Genomic DNA, 22012 nt, shown 5'->3' on the forward strand with positions numbered 1-22012 from the left:
GAAAAAAGCAGTGGACAGGCTTCACATGAAAAAAAAAAAGCAGACTTCACATGAAAGGAGTCTTGGAGCCAGATGCGAAATATATCTCTAGGACCTCGAATGCAGGCGCAACAAGCAGAAATGTTGAACCTTTGAACCCTTGACAACTCTTATCTGCACACCCAGAGATAGTTTCTTAAGGGTTAGCAAACAATAGCGAAAAGAAAAAAAAAAAATCGCATGTACTGCCCCATGAACTCACACGACAATGAGTGACGCGACACCTTAATTACAAGCCCCAAAGTAACAATGTAACCGATCCGTACCAGCAAGTAACACTTCATATTCTATTCACCTACTTCATTTAGACAGGTTCATTGCTCCAAACACAAGAGACAATCAACAGAGCCTGTTTATTATACCAATGCAATAAAATAAGCACAGCCCTAAAAATCATGCATAAGTTTAACTTAAAAAGTAACATTCGGAAATATCTTACCTATAAACAACACAATTTCACTGCTTGGATTTACTAACTCTTCAACAAGAAAGAACAAAAGGGTATCATTCTCAGGTAAGATTTGTCAAATTCACAGAAATGTATATGAAACCATGTTTACTAAAGACACTTTACTGGAATGTATGAAAGCCTGAAATGGTAATATAAATAAATCGAACGAAACATTAAACTTATTTGAAATGATCTGCAAGGATACAAATTTTGCTGCTGCCATGATCAAAAACTCATAGAAATTTAACAAGTTCACAACCATCACAATATCTTAGTAACAAATACTGCCAACATCAGTATGAATATTAGACACACTTCAGCGGTGGAACTATTAATATTACTGGCATCGCTATCCATTGAGCCATCATGGAGTCAACAGCATATCACTGTCAGGCTTCCTATTTTTTAAAGGAATAAAAAGAATTGTCCAAACGTGTAGATGACTACTGAAAACATCACTGGCACAATTATGGAGATCCACACAATCATAAACTAGCTAATAATAAATGCATGCTCATGCTCATGAAAGAGCATGCTGGTAAGGCAGAATCGATAAATAATAACAGGCACAACATAGAAGATGTATAGAGGAAGTGGGTAACAAACAATAAGGGTTGAGAGTTTCATGAATGCAGAGTAGGCAGACTAGTCAAAAGACAAAATGCAGTCACAGAATGCAGAATATAAGCCTGCACAAACAGCATACAATACAAGCTACATTGTATTTCCAACATGCAGATTTACTAAACTGATGTTTATGAACATCCACACTGCATCCAGTCTAGTTAATAATTGGATAATCATCACAGTTCCCATGAGCACACAACATCAATGGTTGCTGTTCTTGTTTGGGTTATTTAATAAGAAAACATTTCCAGCAAATGATGGCTATACACTATGTGGGAGGGGTAAAGGGTTTAATGAAAAGAAATCGTAAACCTCACCCTAATGACCCTGTAAACAAATGCCAAATGTTACAAAAAAATGTGTCTTCATTTTACATAGTTTGGCAACCCTATATTGTCACACAATAACATACAAAAACAATCTGTCCAGCAAATCTAATACAGCAAGGAATAAATAAATTCTTCTTTTTTTTTACGACATGATATGAACAGGAGGAAGACTATTAATAAAATTCTGAGAAAACGTTTGCACATATAAAAATAAGTAAAGTCAGTTTTGATTAAAGTCAAAGGAATCCATTTGAGGTAATAATTTGGTTGCTCTGCACACTCCTCTCCTGTGTCCCTATTTATGTAAGTAATTCTGTTTATGTAACTTCACAACCACAACTGCATCCTGTGCCCTATCATGTCAAAGTTGACTAATGAACACATACTTTGATATGAAATACTTTTTGTCTCCATCCCTAAATACAGATGGCTTTGAGTATAGGAATATAATGCTGCTCATTGGCATAATGCCCCAGCTAGGTAAACTTCATAATTTAGTTCATTTTCACGATTTGAGACATTTTAACTTGACACTTATCCCATGCATAAGACTTTCCAGAAGTGGCCTGCTACTCCCCGTGAATGCTTGGATTGGATAGCTCCATGCTGTACGCAAGTGGAGACCATATGGCCACTTTGCCATCCTTGCTGCCTGATCCACTTATAACATATCGTTCTTCAGCCGTGCACATGGCTCGAATAGCATCGTCGTGGGCCTTGATTTTTTTCCAGAGCTCACGATTTTCAGGTTTGTAGATAAAAATGGTCCCATCCTTGGTGCCCACCCAAATCTGAGGGGAAAAAAAATACAATATTGATTATAATTTTAAAATAACAATACAGACGTGATAACAAACTGACCAAGAAATTGTTACAGAACAACACCAACAGGCGAGTGCATATACAATTACAGAATATCTTGAATGAGGAAAAGTTATTTTAAAAAACCACAGAAAAAATGTACAAATCAACTCACTTTGTCTCCAACACACAGCATAATGCTTACACCCCGGCATTCGACCTGGATAGTATCTTTATATTTTGCTGTTTTTTTGTCCCATACAACAATTTGTCCTGAGCGCCGACAGCCAGCCCAAATCTTTTGGAAATGTAGTAAAATAAAAGTAAAAATGCAATTCTAATTCATTTCATTAAAGAACAATCTTTTAGTTTAGCCTACTTCTTAACAAGTCAATGCATAACACTAGTGTCTAAAGATCAAGAATCTAATTTTTTTTAAAAGATTTTCTTTTTCACTGGAAATTAAGTGGAACTGTAAAGAAATGTAATCTTCTGACACATGTTATGAGACAGCATACAACCTGCTCCTGTCTAATGGAGGACCAAAATTACTTGATCAATGAACAATCAAATTTAATCTAAATGTGCAGACGTACGAATTTTATGTTATAGTGCATCGCATCCAAAAAAAATAAGAAAAGGCTTTTAAAAAAATCTTGTGAGGACAAAGGAGATAATTTTCCCCCATAATACATAAAAAACTTGGGGAAAATTATTGTTCATTAGTATCATAGATGAGTAAACTTTCCCCCTTATAAAGAGATGCATGATGAAAGGGTAGTTTTCTTGAAGACTGTCGATTTAAAATAAGCAAATTAGACTAAAAAGTTGAGTAATATTGCAAAGAAAAATGAAATGTGCGGTGCTGATTGAACTGAAGCAATAATGTGGAAACAAACCTCTCCCTTCACCACAAGAAGACAGTCTAGCTGTTCTTGTTTGGATTTACCAGTGGCGGGATATTCAAATGACTGCAAGTACTTCCCATCTGCACTCACAACATGGATGCTCTCCCAAGTGCCTGCAGTACATAATGTATAGATATGACTTGTATAGATGTATCAACGTTTGTATATATTCCGTCTAAACAAAGGTGAACAGATTTAAATATTCAAACACTGTTATTAAAACATAGTAAACTGTACACTGAAATATGTAATCAGCTGCTAGAATTTGTTCTACAAAAACATATCCTCCTTTCTACTATCATCCAAAAATAAAGAAATACATATAAAGAGAGCTGGATATATATATATATCTATATGATACAGATGGGAAAAATGTCAGTAAATGTGTAAACAAATATCTATAAGGTTAATGTCAAACATTCCCTGTCCGGCAAAAAAGAATGGATTCAACCCTATGTAGGAAGGCAAGGATGCTTGTCGGCTCATATAGAAGCAATTAGTGAAATATGGTAGCTGGCATAACCTTAGGTAAAATTATTCTTTCCTGGCATAAGCTAAAAGATTGGTCTTTGAGTATATGTAGATATATGTTTGCATTTGTGTATATGCAAGCAAGTGCAGCGTGTCTTTGTGTATCTATAGGTATGTGTGGGTGTTCATTGATGCATATGTACATATAATATGCATACTGCAACCATGCATGTCTTCTGTCTGGACAGGTGTGCATCTTACCACACCAAAGCTGATTATCCTCATTCAGACTGAGGGATCGGATGGCGCGGTCTGCCCCTAGCGAAAAGGTGTACAAGGCAGTCAGGGTCTGAACTTCCCATTTGATGAGGACACCACCCACACACGAGCTGTAGGCATGGCTGGCATAGCAGGAGTGAGCATAAATATTAATAATGATATTTCCAGGGGATCACACGATTGTTTCATTTCTGAGGTTCCCAGTCACTTAATCCCCAGACACTTCATCCCCGACACTTAATCCCCGACACTTCATCCCCTAGACTTTTAATCCCTAAGCACTTCATCCCCAGACACTTAATCCCTAAACTAAATCCTTAACTATAAAAATTATGAAGCCAGCGAAAAATTTAATTGAAATTCAAATAATTCAAATTCAAACCATGCTATTAACTTCAACATCATTTGAACATCTACAACATGAGTTAAAGTTCATATAAGTTAGTAAATTTAATGTTCTTCAACAATATGATATGAAAATTGTTCTTGAGTGTTCGCGAGGTAATTGCTGTTAATCAATATGAAAGGTAAGCTAATGATCGGAGGTACAGAAGACGATCCATTGACTCATATCTCTCTACAATGTTGTCAGGAATAAGTGTGTGGGGATGACGTATTCTAATTCAATGCTTTGACAGAAGCATTACATAATGCTTTATGAAGGATTAAGTGCCTGGGGATTAAGTGTCGGGGATGAAGTGTCGGGGATTAAGTGTCGGGGATGAAGTGTCTGGGGATTAAGTGACCGGACACCCATTTCTGAGAGGTTTGGGGGCTTAGTGTGTCTGCATATGTTGAAAAGTGTAATATGTCAAAATATAAAAAGGATAAAATCAAAAAAACGCCTAAGCAACATATCTGAACAAGAAAAAATGTAGGCACAAACCATAGCTTTTAAAAACTACACGTACCATAAAGCAACTATGCATTGGCCTGAAAAGAAGCTTTCATAAACAACAGCAGAAAGATCTCAAATCTTCACTGAAACTTATTCCAGCTGAGAATTCCCTAAGCAGATCACATGAATAGAGAAGCAGAACAGTTGATATGATATTCATTAGATATTAAAAGCTAATTTTAGATAAGAATAAGCAAAGCTTTTAAGTGATGTCCCATCGCCTAATTGACTAGTGACAGCTCTTCATCACATTTCATCTTTGCCTATTTATCTGCTTCAGGTTTTGTGGTACTAGTCATTCATGAATCTTTGTCATCATTACCTAGGTTTCTGGATTGGTTTCTGAGTCTTCACAACTTGTTTCAATTTTCTAGAACATTTTTATTCAACCATAATGTCTGCGACATCTCGCCATATTTTAGATCTGTGCATCATTTGGAATACTTGTGCCTACTTCACTGAAACTTTTAACTTTTTTGGCATTTCCAGTTTCTGATCTGTGGGCCTGTGCTTTATGGCAGCAATTTCTGCAGAATACATCTTGGATGTCGCTGTCGTTCTGCTCTATGTGTGTTTTGAGGATGCTGTCATGTTTGCTTCTTGAGTGCCTAGATACTTAACTGTATTGCCCCAAAACTGAAGTATTCACATGAATTTATTCACCTCTCCTTGACTGCGTGAGACCTGAAATGTTGCTCTGCATAATGCCGTTGTCTTGTTTACAACATATTGAGCTTACCTATGGTCAGATTGTGCTATGGAGTCTGCTAATTTACATTAATATTGCTTATTGCTTATGTCAAAGTGCATCCAGCTTGCTGCCAGCAGGGAAGTGTGAGCTGTAGAAGTGATACTATAATTAGTAAAGCATTTTGACATTGCATTTAACATTATAGTATTAAAATCACAACGGAATTTTAACTAAAATTTCGATAACCACCTACATCTAATTTTTCTTACCGTCCACTCTTGCTTATAGCAATATCAGAGACTAAGTCTAAGTGATCTGTGAGAGTCTTGTTGCAGCTGATGGTGGCAGTGTCTATGATAAAGATCCCTTGAGAACCTGCCCACACCTGTGTATCACCTACAGCAGCCAGACATGTCTGAAATACATTTTAAAGGGTATAATCACACAAGTCTTAATCACATGTAGCAAGTAATAGCTGGCTAGACTGACAGAAGTATGATTGCAAGTTCCTTTCTCTGTACCTATGGTCTGTCTAAACTTGTTTTTTCTGCCACAAGGACAAACACAATCCACCTAATTTTGTGTAAAGACTAAGTGAAATGCAATTAAAACTCAACTTGTAGGTATATTTTAAAATGTCACCAAAGAATAGTTTTAAATACATTACATACAACAGTGCTTTTCGTTTGGACAAAAGTCTTTTCCAAGGTCCAGTTAGTAGCATCAAACACTTTGACTTTTCCATCCCCCATTCCACACCAGAGACGAGGAGGAATATTTCCTTGAGATACGTGCAATGCTGAAACGTATAAAAAGAGCTTTTCATAACATGATTTTCCTTACACAAACAAAGGGAAAAAAAGAAGTCTAACATTTGTGCTGAATATGCTGCATTACCAAGTGACAATCACTGATCAAATAAATTCATAAGCAACTAAAAATGTCTCCCTCTCCCTCCTGCCCTTCCACAGCACTCACGGGCTCCATGTACTTTTTGACTCTTCCTACAGAGATTGTACCAGCGAGTGTGAATGTCTGCATAGCTGTGGCCCAATTGCGTTCCATTAATTTTGAACGAGTTAAGAGATTCAATATTTATTAAAAGAGATGCTTACATTCGCAGCCAGGTGTGTACAACAGAACTTCTACAGTTTTGCGTTCTCTTTGTCCAATGTTTGGGTCCACTCGCTGTTGCAGTGCTAGCATTGTGTCTTGAGATAATTTATGGTGTCCTTCGGCAACAAAGGTCGTGAAGTAACACATGCTTTCTGCTACCTGTGTGAGGTTTCTGTGATGTGTTGTGTTCTCATCTTGCCCACTAAAAATGATACAGACCAGGCCCATTAATGAACGGGTCAAACAAACTTAAAAAAATCTAACTCTGAAGACTACTCAATACAAAATGCATCTTGCCAAGTTCTTAGTCCACCATAACTAAGCACACTATTAAAACCTTACTACATTCCTTCTGCTGACATAATATTCAACATATAATTAGACTGTTAAAAATATCTAACAGAGCATAACAAAAATTTGTAGCAAAGAAGAAATTTAGAAAAATTTAATTTAAAAGAAACATTAGGGAAAGTGTGGCAGCGTTTTTATTTAATTTTTAATTGAAAGGCAGACGAATGAGACAGGGGACTGGGAGGGTAGGGGGATGGGAGTGTACATTTTCTCCATGGAGTACCAACTGACTCGAAGACTCACCTGCGTATGATTGCATCCACAAGTAGGACATTCTGAATTGCTTGTGAGACTGCTGTGACATCTTTAGTTGCCTCAGCAACCAGTCTTCCTGCTCTCATTTCCTCTACAAGCATGGCCCAGCAGTTGCGCTCCTCTTTGAGTACTGCAGTGAATCCCCCTAGCTTGCCATTGTCACCATCTGTAGGGCCAGAAGGATGAGTCTACACAAAATTTCTTCCTTAAGACATTGTCAAGCACACTTTCAGCCCCTAATCACCGTGAAGGTAATGTCTATGTATGTTGTACACAATACATCTTGCTTTAACAAAGACTAATGTGAAAAAGAGAGTTTACACTACATTAATATAGCTGAACAACATCTGAATAGAGATTCATCCCTTAACAAGCAAAAGATGAATGATTTGATGCTTGAAACAGATGGCAGATAAATATGACAGAGAAAAGAGAGCTCAAAATCAATGAAAACAACAACCATCTTGATGCTGAATTTGTAAATAACAAAATAAATTGTAGATGTTGTTGACAATCCTGATGATGGTTCGGCAAGTGGTTGTTGCAAAAGATCTACAAGAATTTAATAATAATAATAATAAAAACAGTGTTTTTAAATAACCCCTTTTCTTAGCACCAAAGCTGAGCTCAAAGCATTTACATACAAGAAAAATAATGATAATAATTATCTTAAGAACACTTTAACCAACAAAGGCAGCTCAAAGCACTTTACAGATTCAAACAGAAATGATATTTAAAGGGTATCATCCTAAGGCTATATATGTGCTTTATACTAGCAAAAAGATTCACCCTCTCTCTTGAACGGATTTGTACACAACCATATCAAATGGTAAACAACACTTTACAGCAATAAGACACAAATCCTGTGAATTAAACAAATTAAGAAACAGAATTGTTCATCAGCATGATGTCACTGTTTTCGCAGTCCAGGGTGTTTATGAGTAAATATTTACAGTGTGGACAGACCATTTTTTCACCTGAAAGCACAGACTAATCAATACTCAGAAGAATCTTGACAGTAGATCAGATAGCTGGTTCCATGGCCACCTTGCAGAGAAAATAGACCACACTGCATTCAAATGCAAAAAACATGCGGCTGGCATAACTAAGGTTCATCTGCTGGCAACTTCCACAAACAAAAAACCTTGACTATTAGAGGAAAGAGTGGAAAGACCATAGTCTGATGATACTATGTTTCAGGTAATCTGTATGCAAAATATTGTTTTTCAGATATAAATTTTGGTGTTTTTTAAAACAGTTTTTAATCAAAATAAATCAGGGAAGAGAAGTTCATTTCAGAATATTTTTAACTGTCAATATAATTGTTTTTCTTCCTCCTACCATTCACACTTTAATTTGTGATTGTTGTTGTTGTGTTGTTGTTGTTAAATACATAAATCTAATGCATACTTCAGTGATTTCTAGGATTTATTTTCTGATGTTACTGGATGCTCTGTTGTCATAAGCAGACTATATTTGCCACAAATCTGGTCTATAAAAATGGTAAAAGGTAGAAATAGTTCCATATGCTTCTAGTCATTGGGGTAGGGTACTGATAGGTGTTTGCAATTCTACTTATCTCAGGGCCAGATTTTTTGTGAGGACAGTGCTCATCCTCTCACCTTAGTGTCCTTCCATCTCCAAACCCTCTATGGCAGCGGTTCTCAACCTTTTACATGTGACGCCCCCCTGACGAACAAAGGTACGTCTGCGCGCCCCCCTTAGCCAGCAATGTAAGCTAATTTCACTAATACCGGTATAAGAAACTTTAAAAAAATGACCACCTTCGTGCCCCCCTTGTAAGCATGTCGCGCCCCCCCCCCTTGGGGGGGGAGGCGCCCCACAGGTTGAGAACCGCTGCTCTATGGGATCAAGTCCCCAATTAAAAGTATGATCAACAATGACGAGTATGCTGCATCATCAAAGCAACTAGCATGTACATCAGGCCTTGGATGCTGGAGCCAAACCGTTGGCTACTCTTTTCCCCAAAAGCAGCAGTAAGAGCTAAAAGCAGTTTGTAGGTAAATTACTAAAAAATAATGGCAAAAAAAGCAAAGTATGATAAAAATACAATGTTTAAAGAATCCGAAAATCTATCTGAATGCAAACTCAAACTGATGCAAACACAGTCTATAATGACTACTTGAAACATCTCACCAGAGAGTCTTGAGCGCTCTGTAAAACATCACGTTTTGCATAAATGGGCAATGATGCTATTTTCATAATTAATATGGGTAATACCATCATAATCATAATCAACAATAAGAGGTTTCAAACTCAACCATCAGTTAGTCAAGTCAAAATGGTGACTGACCCTTTGGTAAAAAAATGTCAACCAAAATTAAAAAAAGCTAGGTATGAAATGTGCAACAATCATAAAATGCAAGTTAAATGCCAAATTTTATAAATATTTATAACTGTAATTAATAATATTAATACACATAAAGGTGTTTGGCTTTCAGCATCTAATCTGTAACTTATATTAACGTCTCAGTAATGAATCTCACTAGTTATCTATTGATACTTCTACTCACTTGGATAACCAATGAAAAGAGTTTTCACGCTATAAAGCAGTGAATCTACTTGTTGTTTTTCCACACTGGTGATATTTCTTACTTTGACCACTTCCCTGAAGGCATTTGTACCATCCTTTAGGAAAAAGATTCTGCACAAATTCATGAAACTTAAAAGACTTTGGAATCCTGTGTAAGCTTCAAAAACTTAAGAGCAAAATGATTTAAAAGAAAAAAAAAAATCACACACACATCTAAAAATTACTGTTAACAGAGAACCAAATATCTGGTATGCAGAAAAAAAAGTGACATATAGATTTTTCACACAAAAACTAGGAAATGACCCCAAAAGCTTATTAACAAGTCTAAACATTACTTAACGATTACATATCTGTTACCAGACCTCTTATCAGTGAGAACAATCCTTCCATTGCCAAAATCAGTTTTTACTAATGCTGACACACGTAGAAGTAGTTCCTCAGATTTGAGAAAGTCTTCTGGTACAACTAGCTGTTCACACTGCTTTTCATTTTCCACATATGCATGGTACAGCATTTCCATTGTGTAGTGGTCTACATCTGGAATAAGAATGCAACAAAGGAATAATAATAATCATAAAAATATTCAATGTGTTTTACATAAAACCAAACATACATAAGAACATGAATGTGCACAATCACATGTTCAGGCAAGGCATCATACATGTCTTATAGTCACTATTATTTTCACACACATGCATATGTGATCACTTTTTCAATGCATACCAACAGCAGGAATTAAGATCAGCCAATGTACATGTTGTTCTTTAGTGGAATAGCAATGATACAGCAGCTCAATATAAAACCGATGTCTACTCACGTGTAGGTCTCATAGGCATGCATAATGCATGAAACAAGCGCTGAATAGTGTCATAATCATTAGACATCGCCAGAAGAGAAACCGTCTCCACAAATTCCTCAAGACCTGAATATTGCAACATGTTCTTCAGTAACATTAAAAGGAGCATTAACACATTGAAGGAACATCACTTGAATATGATCACCATCTTTAGAAGTATATGAAATATGTGCACAAATCAATAAGAAAAAATATTCTAGTGATGCAATAAGTTCATACTAAGAATTATGAAGTACCATTTATATAAAAAAAAAAATGATCAAACGACAACAAAGACTGGAAAATTGTGAAATCTTTTTTTTTTTTTTGTATGTTGAAGGTTTCTGCAGAAAGTTCTTCTCAGATGAAATACATACTGAGGTCATTTTGAGGTATTGAGCAGTCTCAACAAATCCTGGAGATCTAGGCTCATGTCCTTGAGTCAGTTCCTGAACATGATTCAAGCCTTTGCGCCGAAGTATATCTTCACGGTCTATCTCAGGCAGCTGTGATAGCAAATCTTGACATAACCTTTAACAAAAGTTTCATCAGCCTTGTGATTTTCATTTATAGTTTGTTTGTACTTAGTTGGAAAAAATAAGTTTTTTCTGAAATTCAAGAATAAACAAAAATTTACCTGGGAAATAAATGAAGAGCTACACAATTTATATTAAGCACTCACTCTACTGGATTAATTCAATGTTATGTTTCATAAGGATGACATAAATACATACATTTGTTAGCTTTGATATTTCAAGAGTTGTATATACAACACAAACCATAGCACATTATAGTCTCTGCTACTTGTCCATTAGTACTGCTGCCTATCTGCCTTTCTTTGGAACTTCATGCAAAGACATTAAGGCTAACACAAAACTATCTTTATCGACACAAACAAAAACTCTTGTTTTGAAAAGTGTGTGCAGCAAAATTATCAAAATAATACAACTAAAATGTCAAGGTACTGCATAACATGGTGGTTAGAGCACTTTATTTTGGACCTTAGGGTCATTTAAGGCCCACCTTGAACTCTGGCTTTAAAGTTCCTCTGCTCTTCCAGTAGCTTTCCAGAAAAAAAGGGGATGCTGATTTATCTGAGAAGACAATGGCAGGGAGTGCATCGGGCTCAATTAATTAACATATTTTCTGGGATGGAATGCTATTTGTAATGCATATTAGGAGAGGACAGGGCTCCATTCTGCATGTCCCACCCATACGGCACATGTAAGTACTTACTGTCACTTCTGTTAGGTTTGGGACTCTAGAGCACTCTATCATTCTTTTCGATGATGCCTACCTTATCGGCAAAATCCATGAGTTTGCTGACTGTATGGACAATAAATCTTCCAGAGCTTGCATAGTGTCTCCTTGAGCAGCATAGAACACACACGCAGATAAAGGTAGGTAGCACGTGTATGTAAGTCTTTACTTGTCTGGAAAAAAAAAAAGGAATTTTAATAATGTGTTCATTCTGCTAGAGTTTATAAAGTATTGTAGTGAAGCACATATATCACACACATAATCATGTCTGCTCATATTTTTTTGCTCACTCAAGCGTAGACATCCTTTCACACATATACACTCTTTCTCAGTCACTCTCTTGCACTCACACACACAGATAGGCTAACATATGTACACGCTCAGGGTGTTACAGTAGCAAAAAGCATCTGACTACCTGTCAACCCTGTCCAAGGGCTCACCCAGAGAGAGTGTGATGGATGGGAGCTGCCTAGCAAACAGAGTAAGGGACCTGGGCACTTTTTGAAATCTAGGGGTAAGAGAGTCAGAAGGCAAGTGACAAAGGTCAGTCAGAAAGAGAGTTTTGAGGTGGAGCTATACCCAATAGAGCAGCGTGATCAAACTGTATGTTTTGCGGTGGCACATGAATAAGCACCTGAATCCAACAACAGCATCAAGTTGATGTGAGTAATGGGAGACAGTTCAAACCATCCCCTCCATCTCGCCTGTTACACATGCATGTGCACACTCTCTCTCTCTAAACATGTGAGGATGTTTTTTTTTTACTTACATCAAATGCCTTGTTCAGTTTGCAAATAGAATTTCTGATGTATGACCTAGAATCATTAAGTGGAGGAAGAGAGAAGACTTCAAACACTTTTGGTGTTAGGGAGGATGAGAAAGTTGAAATGGACACCTGTTTTCTGAGTGGCTTTTTCAAGTGCCTGAAATATAAAGAACTGATTTATGACCTTGAACACGATAATGAAATAGTTATGATAATGTATCTAGAAAGATTATATATATCAACAATATTTTTAAACGATTTTGAATGGAAGGGAGGGAGGGGTGCAGAAAGATCAGGTCTCAAGAAAAGTAGAGAGAGAAAGAACAAGTGACAGGACTGAACTGATACAAATTTTTTTTAACCATTTAATTTATTCCTTGAAATTTATGGATGCAAATCATGCAAAATTCAAGGTTTAAAAACAACGAATCAAACAAAAGTTTGTTTTAAAGACAAAAGCCATAAGCACAGAGCCAAATATTCACATACTTTGCTCTCACTGATATACTAGTGCTGTCTACCAGTCCACCAGCTCTTTTGGCCCAAGGCCGAGTTTTCATCTCATACTCTGACCACTGATCAACTCGCTCATTCAAACGATCTTCAATGAACATCTTGAACATGTCTGTTGTCACTACCTTCAGACATAAGCATTACAGATACTGAAATTTTGTACTCTTTTTTCCATTGAATAACTCAAAAGTTCATACTTTGAGTTCAGTCACTCACTTGTCTCAAATTGCTAAAATGTAGACAGTATACACTGCTATTGAAAGTACAAAATAAAGACCAATAAAATTTCTCAAACATTACAACCAAAGTTTAACAAACTGAAATTATTATATTTCTATCAAGTTTCTATCGAGTAGAATTGAATGACCATGACTTCTATGTGGCTGAACAAGAAACACCTTTTTTTAATTTTAAAAAAGTTATAATTGCTTAGTCATCAAAGCCATTTTCATATCAAAATTGACTCCTCCAAACCCCACAAAAAAAAAAAAAAAAAAAACAAAAAAAAAAAAAACCCAAAAAAACAAACTGTTAATCCGCTGAGCTACCTACCTTTTCATAGAAAGGTTTATCAGTAAATTCTATGCTTTCCAAAAAGCTCTGTTTATTGAACTGTCTCACTTCTACTCGAAGACAAGGCATGACACCTCTGCAACAGATACATCCTACATATAATGGAAACTCAATTGATAAACAGATGTCAACATTCTAAACATAAACTGGTAAGAAATCTCTATCTGCAAATTACAAAGGCACTAAAATGACATTTTCTCATGCATATGGCAGTAGGAAGAAGAAAGGCTTGATCACCTGAACAAGTTTACCATCAGTTCAAGAAATGCAAAACTGATCTCTGCATTGAACTGTAGACACTTTTTCATCCGGAACATTCTCTCTTGCTCGATATCATAATAGAATGGCCTAGAAAAGATTAAAAAAAACAACACCAGATTAGTTGCACAGTGAAGTTCTACAATAAATCTAACTCTACAGTGGACTTTGATGTGCAGATATGCTTCTGTTACTTTATTGAGGCGTCATGACAAAAAAATCGTGTGCTGGATGTTTCTTTAAATCATACAGTTAATTAATGTGACAAATTAGTATACTAAAAAGATAATGACATCATCACCCCAGCATTTATAAGGTTTCTATTCTGCAAATGCAAGGTACACCATTCAGCCATGTCTGTCATTGAAAAACATGACAGACAGGTCAAAAAGTAACTAGGAGAAATGCCAGTGATAATGGTATAGTGGATACAAGTAACATTGTATTTAATGTGCTCATAGATGGGAAGCCAATTCAGCTTCTTCATTACAGGAGTGAATAACTGGTGGTGATGTGTTTTGAAAATAAGGCAGGCAGAGGATACTGAACTTTCTGAAGAGGGAAGACAGTTTCCATGACAATAAGTTTAAGAGCCTCAATTTTGGCCTTATCTTCTATTCTATGTAACTACAAGGGGTGATTAGAATGTCAGAAGACTTTATATCAAGCACATTACAGTTCATTACTGCATGACTAAAGCATCAAGATCAAGAGTCTGTGCTACTAATAAATAACATGCTGGTGCCTTTACATTTCTATTTTTCTTAAGCCATGGGTACCATGTAGTTTTTTTATAAATATAGCGAAATTACAACCATTCACTGTGGAAAACTTATAAAAACTGTATAAACACTATTCCAAAAATATGGTGGGAGACGATAATCAACCACCCTTGTATTTCAACTCTGTGACAATTGAGTGATGGTTAAAATGGTGCAAACAAACGTTGTGTAATCTTTTAGTGATCCAAACGACTATGCAGGGATTAACCTCTGAACGTCAGAGAGTTCAAGCTGAAACCTGACTCGTTTGCAGATCTTTTTAAAGAGGTTTGCAGATTCCTGAGGCACATCTGGAATAATGTTACTATTGGTGATGCTGCCACGGCGAGGTGAAAGGCAGGTTTCTGGGTTGACACTCAGTGTTCCTTCATCCACATTCACAACCACAAGGCCACCAACCTATAACAGAAAAGTCTCACTTTCAAAACATCCTGGATTTTTTTAAGTTGGTGCTTATGCATCTTATTTTGAAAATCCTGGATTATAGATAATACTAAAATTGTACTATCTTGAATACTTCAAAAATTATTTCATCATTTTACTCTCTCTCCCTCACTCTCACACATACACACATGGGTGTGGATGCATGCATCCCTACACGCAGACAAAAGTATGAATAAAATGGCTGATGAATTTGTAATTGAAATATAAACACCAGTCAAAAGACTTTACAATAATAAATTTGGCTTACACATGTAGAAATAACAAAATAAGATACCAAAAAAATATCTTTTACTATAAAGAGAAAAATAAGTTATAACTTTTAAAAACCATTTCTAAAGTATCAGTACACAACTATATAAACAAAATTCTTTTTAAGAAGAATACAATCACAAGTGTATTCTTTTGTCACTGATCAATTAATACTTTATTGAACTCTTCTTAGCCATTTCAAGTGAGAGTGGAAACTGATAGAAAATTCAAGAGATGGCTTCTTGTTGCTTACCAGAGCTACAATATCAAGGTGTCGAGTGTGGCAGCCCATCATAAAAGTACCTGGTGCTTCAAGTAGCTCCAGAGAAGTTGCTGACAAGATAGGGACATACGTAAACCGCCATCGAAATGGCAGAATGTAGTAAAGGAAACTCTGGAAGACATATTCAGAACTGCGATTCTTTAAACACTAAATTAAATTGCATGGAAGAAATATTTTATGACAAATTCCGGAAAGAAAATTTAATTAATATTAATGTTACATTCAAAAGCATAAAATGCAATAATAACACCAAAACCAATGTGTATAAACGGTAATGTGAGAGCTTTAAGGTATGATAGTTTAAAAAAAAAACAACAATTTTAAACAGTTTCAATTTTGGCATTTATAGTCAGGGTTTCTTAGTAATCAGTCCCACGAAATGTTTAGTTTCATTTCTTACTGTTAGATTATGCATACTAAAACCTTAGAGGTAGTGATATCCACTGAAAGCATACACAACATTAAAATGTTAAATGAAATAAAGATAAGAAAAATAAAAGATAATTTTTGTAGATTTGTGTGAATTTTTCTCTTACCTCCATTATTATGGTTAGTAGGGCATAGTTGCTGGACACAAACACGATCCGCTGCTCCATAAGTACTGCAGAAAGTATTCTTAGCACATCATCGGCATGGAAACATAAGAAGACTAAATGCAATGGAAGATCATTCACAGGTTTCTCAGCACACTCTGCCGGATATAACATGACTGACAAATTGTAGACGCTCATCTCCTGTGAAAAACATAAAAGAGCATATATTAATCCGTTTTGTTTCTAACAAGTTATGGATTATATTCTGTTGAATCAAAGCACATGTGGAAGACAATAACATCCGAACATGAAAATGTAATAAACATTTTATGTTAATTTAGTCCTTGTTACTCCTTGAGGAGCATAAGGCCGCAACAAAACCTTGCCAGTGGACCCGGCTTTGGGCAGCCCCCTTCAGTTGGGCCCATGTGGTTCCGATGTCTCACTTTCTACTGTTCTTTTCCAAGTCTGCTTTGGTCTCCCAAGTCTCTTCTTCCCCTGAGGGTTCCAGTCAAGTGCCTGCTTGGCAATGGTGTCAGCTTCCTCTGTTAGCTTACAGAGTTTGGTTTGTGCATGTTGTTGCTGATGAGATAGGAGACTAATGTCATCTGCAAAGTCCAGATCCTCTAGCTGTTTGGTGAAGGTCCACCGGTGCTGTTGTCTTGGGTTGCCTTGTGCATAATCCAGTCTATGACCATTAGGAAGATTGTTGATTGTTGGTGACAATATGCAACCCTGTCTTACGTGGGTCTTCAATACGAAAGGTTTAATGAGTTTGCCGTTGTGAATAACTTGGCAGGACGAGTCTTCGTACAACCCCTGAATAATGTTATGAGCTTAGGTGGAATGCCATAGTGGATCATCAGCTTCCAGATGACATCCCTGTCTACACTGACGAATGCCTTCTCAAAGTCCACGAAAGTTATATAGAAGGAGAACTGCCATTCAACAGACTGTTCAAGGATGATATGGAGGGTGGCAATGTGGTCAGTGCATGACCAATCTTGGCAAAAACCCTGCTTGTTCTGGTCTCAGTCTCTTATCTAGTGCCTTCTTCAGTCTCTCTAGAATTATCCTTGATAGGACTTTACTGGGGATGGATAGCAGCATGATCCCCCGCCAACTGCACTGAGAGGTCTCCTTTCTTCGGTAACTTGAACAGGTGGCCTAGTTTTCAGTCTGTTGGTACTAGCTCGTTCCCAGATCTTGTGTAGAAGGGGCTGTAAAATTGTTGCTGTTGTTTTTGGTCTGCCTTTAATGCTTCTGGGGGTATACCATCCGGGCCTGCTGCTTTGCCACTTTTCATGCTTTTAATAGCTTTGATGATTTTTGTCTTAGTAGGAGGGCTGGTGTTGACGTGCAGTTGTTCAGTTGCTGGTGGTATGTCAGGTAAAGATGGTGGATGAGGTCAATTCAGGATCTCTTTGAAATGTTCCATCCAGCGGTCTCTTTGTCCTGCATTGTTTGTTATGGCCTTGCAGTCTTTGTCTTTCACTGGCTTGTTTGGGTTAATGTTCCTGCTTGAAAGAGTTTGTATTATTTTGTATACCCACTTCATGTTTCCCTGTATAGGTGCTGTCTCTGCTTCCTCTGTCAGTTCATGAGTGAACCATCTCTTGTACTACCTGACAGACCTCTTCACTTTGTGGTTGGCTTCCCAATATTCAACTCTGAAATCTTCCTTCTCTTGTTGATCTTGTCACTGGTTGAGCTTCTGTTTCAGTCCCTTTCTTGATTCAATCTTTTTTGTTAAACGTTTTATGTAATTAAATGAATGTACACCCAAAGCCTGTAAAATTAAAACAAAATACATGCTGAAATTGTCAAAAACAAAAATCCAATTAAGTCATCAGTGTAAAAAATATTGCATTCTTAAAGTTATTCTTCAAAACTGCTAGTTCCAGCTAATTTGGTTGGACACCTGTAGCAGACACAAACAAGATATATATACAGAAGAGTTATAATCTTGGGCAAATATATGCTACTTACAACGATAACATTGCCAGCTGGTGGTACAGGGCACATGGTCATAGTGTAGGTGAAGTCCTTGACAAAAGTGTACATCTCTTCCATATCATGTTCCACGTGGCTAATCAAGCTTTGAAATACCCACATAAAGAAATCACGAGAATGCGGAGACAAAAAAAAACAAGAGAGATAAATGAAATTACTTACAGCTTAAAGAGTAGATACAAGTTAAGTGAAAATGAAAGTCAATGATTATGAAAATATACAATGAATAACAAAATCTTCATATTTTCATCAAAGTTGAACTCTTAATAAGAAATACTTTAAATGAATAGTTATTTTAAGATGTAGCATGCATTCATTTCACAAGTTTGTTAATAGTCACATCGCACCAGCTTCAAACAATGGTAAAGATGCATAAAAAAAGGGCTTAAAATGTTTACCTAAAGAATTGCAGGTGAAAAAAAAAACCAAGAAAAACCATGAATTATATGGTATATGCTACATTTTACTAAATACAGTGACTTATGACATGATCTAGCTTACCATGAAAGGATTTCTTTTGTGGCATAAAAATAAGGGGCCTTGGAGACAACACAACAGCACTGGGGAAAGAAGCCACGTACTTCTCTGCTATTCAAACTACTGGACTCCTTGAGATCAAGTGTGATCACTAGATTGCACTTGCTACCCTGCAACAAATTTTTTACACCTGAAGCTAGAAATGTTTGTTGCACGCATGCATATGAATATACATGTATTTGATTTTCTATGTATGGATATGTGTGTAAGGCGGGTGTGTGTATGCATACGAGTGGTGGGTGTGTTAGCAAGTGTGTGATTATGTGTATGTGGGTATGAGTAATGAGCTTAATGTTCATATGAATGAGTGATGGTTAGAAGTTTTTTTGTTGGTTTGTTTCTAAGAGCCTTTGTAGACCATGAAAACCTACTCCACAAAAGAATTTGTGATCAGTGTACATACCGACATAATAAAAGTTTTAATAATCGTTTGACCTATGGTTATTTCATCCAAGAGTTTGCATCTTGTTGTGTGTAAATGTTGCAGGCAAAAATACATATCTAATTATTTGTCGGTATATAAGCACTATGGTTAAGTGTGTAATAAGGGAGATGGGAGAAAGGTCAATGTTTCTAAAAGTATTCACTTGTGTGAGGGTGTACTACTGCAACTTGTCTTGAAAATAAAATAAAATTGTGAGAGATCTCCAATATCAATTACATAAATACTTTGGCAGAATTTCCAAGATGACATAAGGATGCAAACCATCATCATCCTGACGAAAAAAATTAGCCTCTAGTAAATTATTTAGAGACAGCAAAGTGTCTCACAGAAGTTTTATGTCAAATTTATCAAAATGTTGATCTAAGTTAGCAAAAGAAACTCACAAGCTCAATGATGTAGGGTTTGTAGAATGTGATGCAGGTTGCAAATGTCTTGTTTCCAGCGATGTCAGTCAACACAAGGAAATGTACACTGTCCTCAGGGCACTCCCTATAGACCTTGACATTGTCTGCAGACATTATCTGGCTTAATTTATTCCCAGTAATAAAAGAGAGAAACATCACATTAATTGCTAGCACACACTGAACTTTTCTTCAAAACATACCTCTCCCTAGTTTTCTTTACAATGTCTGCACATCTATAACCTTTATGTAAGAGATAAATCAAAATACACATTCAAAAAAGCCTTTAAGCAGTGATTTCTGAGCGCATGCAAGGACTATAAAAAATTTCATCGTACATCAAGGCTCTCTCTGTCGCATACACACAAGTATGACAAACTCTTTCTTTTTCTCTCAATCTCCCAGCCCTGCGTGCTCCAACAATCGACAAACAAAAATCATTGTTCAGCTATCACTGCCCTACCTCCTACACTTTGTAAATACCTGGAAAACAAAATGTTGTTAAAGATCTAATCACATCCTCTGAAATTGGGAGGTCTGCTCCTTTCATGGAGGCACTCATTTTCCCTGGTTCCACCTTCTTCAGGTGGTGAGTGATCACAGCTGGGCTGACAGATGGTCCCCTGGGTGCAAACTTTGCTCTACAGAAGTAAGACACCAGAAGCACATCACTGTCACGTTAGCAAGTAACAATCAAGACATACAAAGTCTTTCATGTTTCACTGATTTAAAGCGGTTGGCTACTAGTCTTACCTGAAGACTAATGGGTACTGCTAAAGTCTTTAAAATGAATAGTATTAGCCAGATGCTAAGCTACTTCCAATTTTTAGATCGACTGATTAATTATTCTGTTTCCAATAAATTCTCTTAAATGCAAATTATAATATTCACACTCTCTTTTTCTCACTCCTCCATCTCACTCTCCCCACACCATCACTTGTTCACTTTCCTTTACTCTTATTCTTTATATTCCTTTATTTTCTCTTCAGTATTACATCAGCATGACATGGTTTTAATACTATTTTCCAAGTGAATTATGTTTCATACCTTGGCCTTTGTCCTCGTTTGCTTAAGTCTTGTTGTTTTCCAGCTGATGATTGTTGTGAAGGCTGGTGTGTTGGAGGATAATCTGGATCTTCCATGAAGTATGGTTGGAAGTAGAGTGCTTTAGTAGCTGACACAGCTGCTAGTACATGGGGTTCATACTCTTCAAAGTAGATGTTTGAGAACAAATCTTCACCACTTTTCTAGGAAAAAAACATGAGTCTTAGCTCAAGTTAAACTACTTTTGACCATGTACTCTTAGAGAATATGCATCTATAATAATTTAATTTAATTTTCTGCTCACAGCTCCTTTATGTGCATAGATATAATTAGACAGTTATTATTTAAGAATTCTTGTTATCATTAGTAGTTACCTCTAGACCCCTGCCATTTAGAGGTATTAAGCCAGTATCATCATTAATTCCAACTACTAGCATAAGTTCTGCCAATCTGTTTGCCATGGTCATTCCATTTTTGGTCATTGGACCTGGACAAATCTCTTCACCACCATCCATCACCTGTGGAAATAGATGTTAATAAAAGGATGATATGGATGATATGGAAAATAGAGCAGAACAACAATATATGATATGGGTGAATTAACTGGATAAACACAATTAACAATTTATTTCTTACACAAAATATTTTAGAAGTAATTTCAGTATCCAAGAGTGAACCAATCATTAAAAACCTAACCACTTAATATTCAGAAAATTTGATGACTGGCTGAAGGATAGCTACTAAGATCAAGTTTACATAAATCCAAGACTAAAGCGGATGTCCTATATGCTGCTGAGTTATCTAAACATCCTTATTACGTAAAACACAAAGTAAAACAAAACAACTCTTGTGCTTATATCATAAAGAAGATTCAATTCCTTAATAATAACCACTAATAGGTGGGAGGAGCAGCGTGCGCGCGTGTGAAACTCGCGCGTATTATTGCTTCCTTGAAACCGAAAGTTGTGCTTCACAAACATGTAAAACATCTACCCATTAGGCTGAACATATGAGCTTCATACCACAGATTCCTCTGAAGTCTCTGCTATCATTTCCATCTTTTTTTATCGCACAACATGAAAACTCGGTGCCAGCAGTGAGAGGAATATCTCAACAACATTTTCCCAGTGAAGTTCCATCTCTTCAGTCACGAGACATTTTAACAGAGTAATTTCCCTTATATGTCTTAGTGCAAAGTAGTTTGATTACAAAGTTAATAAATTTATTTATTATTGTAGGAAAATGTTAGATATTATGTTAAGTTTGTGTACAGTCTGGATTAAACTTAAGGGGTCTTCTTTTAATT

General features: G+C 36.4%; 1 protein-coding gene across 1 annotated transcript; it reads right to left on the reverse strand.

Moving 5' to 3' along the window:
- Positions 1 to 373: 373 nt before the first annotated feature.
- LOC112561584 (DENN domain-containing protein 3-like) lies at positions 374 to 21869 on the reverse strand. The gene is made up of 28 exons (XM_025234146.1): positions 21729 to 21869; positions 21081 to 21224; positions 20710 to 20909; positions 20146 to 20303; positions 19645 to 19769; positions 18781 to 18926; positions 18256 to 18364; positions 16270 to 16467; positions 15704 to 15844; positions 14966 to 15156; positions 13955 to 14065; positions 13697 to 13793; positions 13121 to 13269; positions 12635 to 12788; positions 11907 to 12038; positions 10983 to 11111; positions 10588 to 10711; positions 10133 to 10307; positions 9751 to 9881; positions 9374 to 9391; positions 7205 to 7382; positions 6610 to 6812; positions 6166 to 6293; positions 5764 to 5909; positions 3888 to 4027; positions 3147 to 3268; positions 2423 to 2545; positions 374 to 2237 (listed from the first exon to the last, which is right to left on the reverse strand). Exons 1-28 carry the CDS (start codon positions 21762 to 21764, stop codon positions 2016 to 2018), a joined length of 3930 nt encoding a protein of 1309 aa, XP_025089931.1. The 5' UTR covers positions 21765 to 21869; the 3' UTR covers positions 374 to 2015.
- Between the last annotated feature and the right edge of the window lie 143 nt (positions 21870 to 22012).

The sequence above is a fragment of the Pomacea canaliculata genome, linkage group LG4 (assembly GCF_003073045.1).
Source record: "Pomacea canaliculata isolate SZHN2017 linkage group LG4, ASM307304v1, whole genome shotgun sequence".
NCBI classification, from domain to species: Eukaryota; Metazoa; Mollusca; class Gastropoda; order Architaenioglossa; family Ampullariidae; genus Pomacea; species Pomacea canaliculata.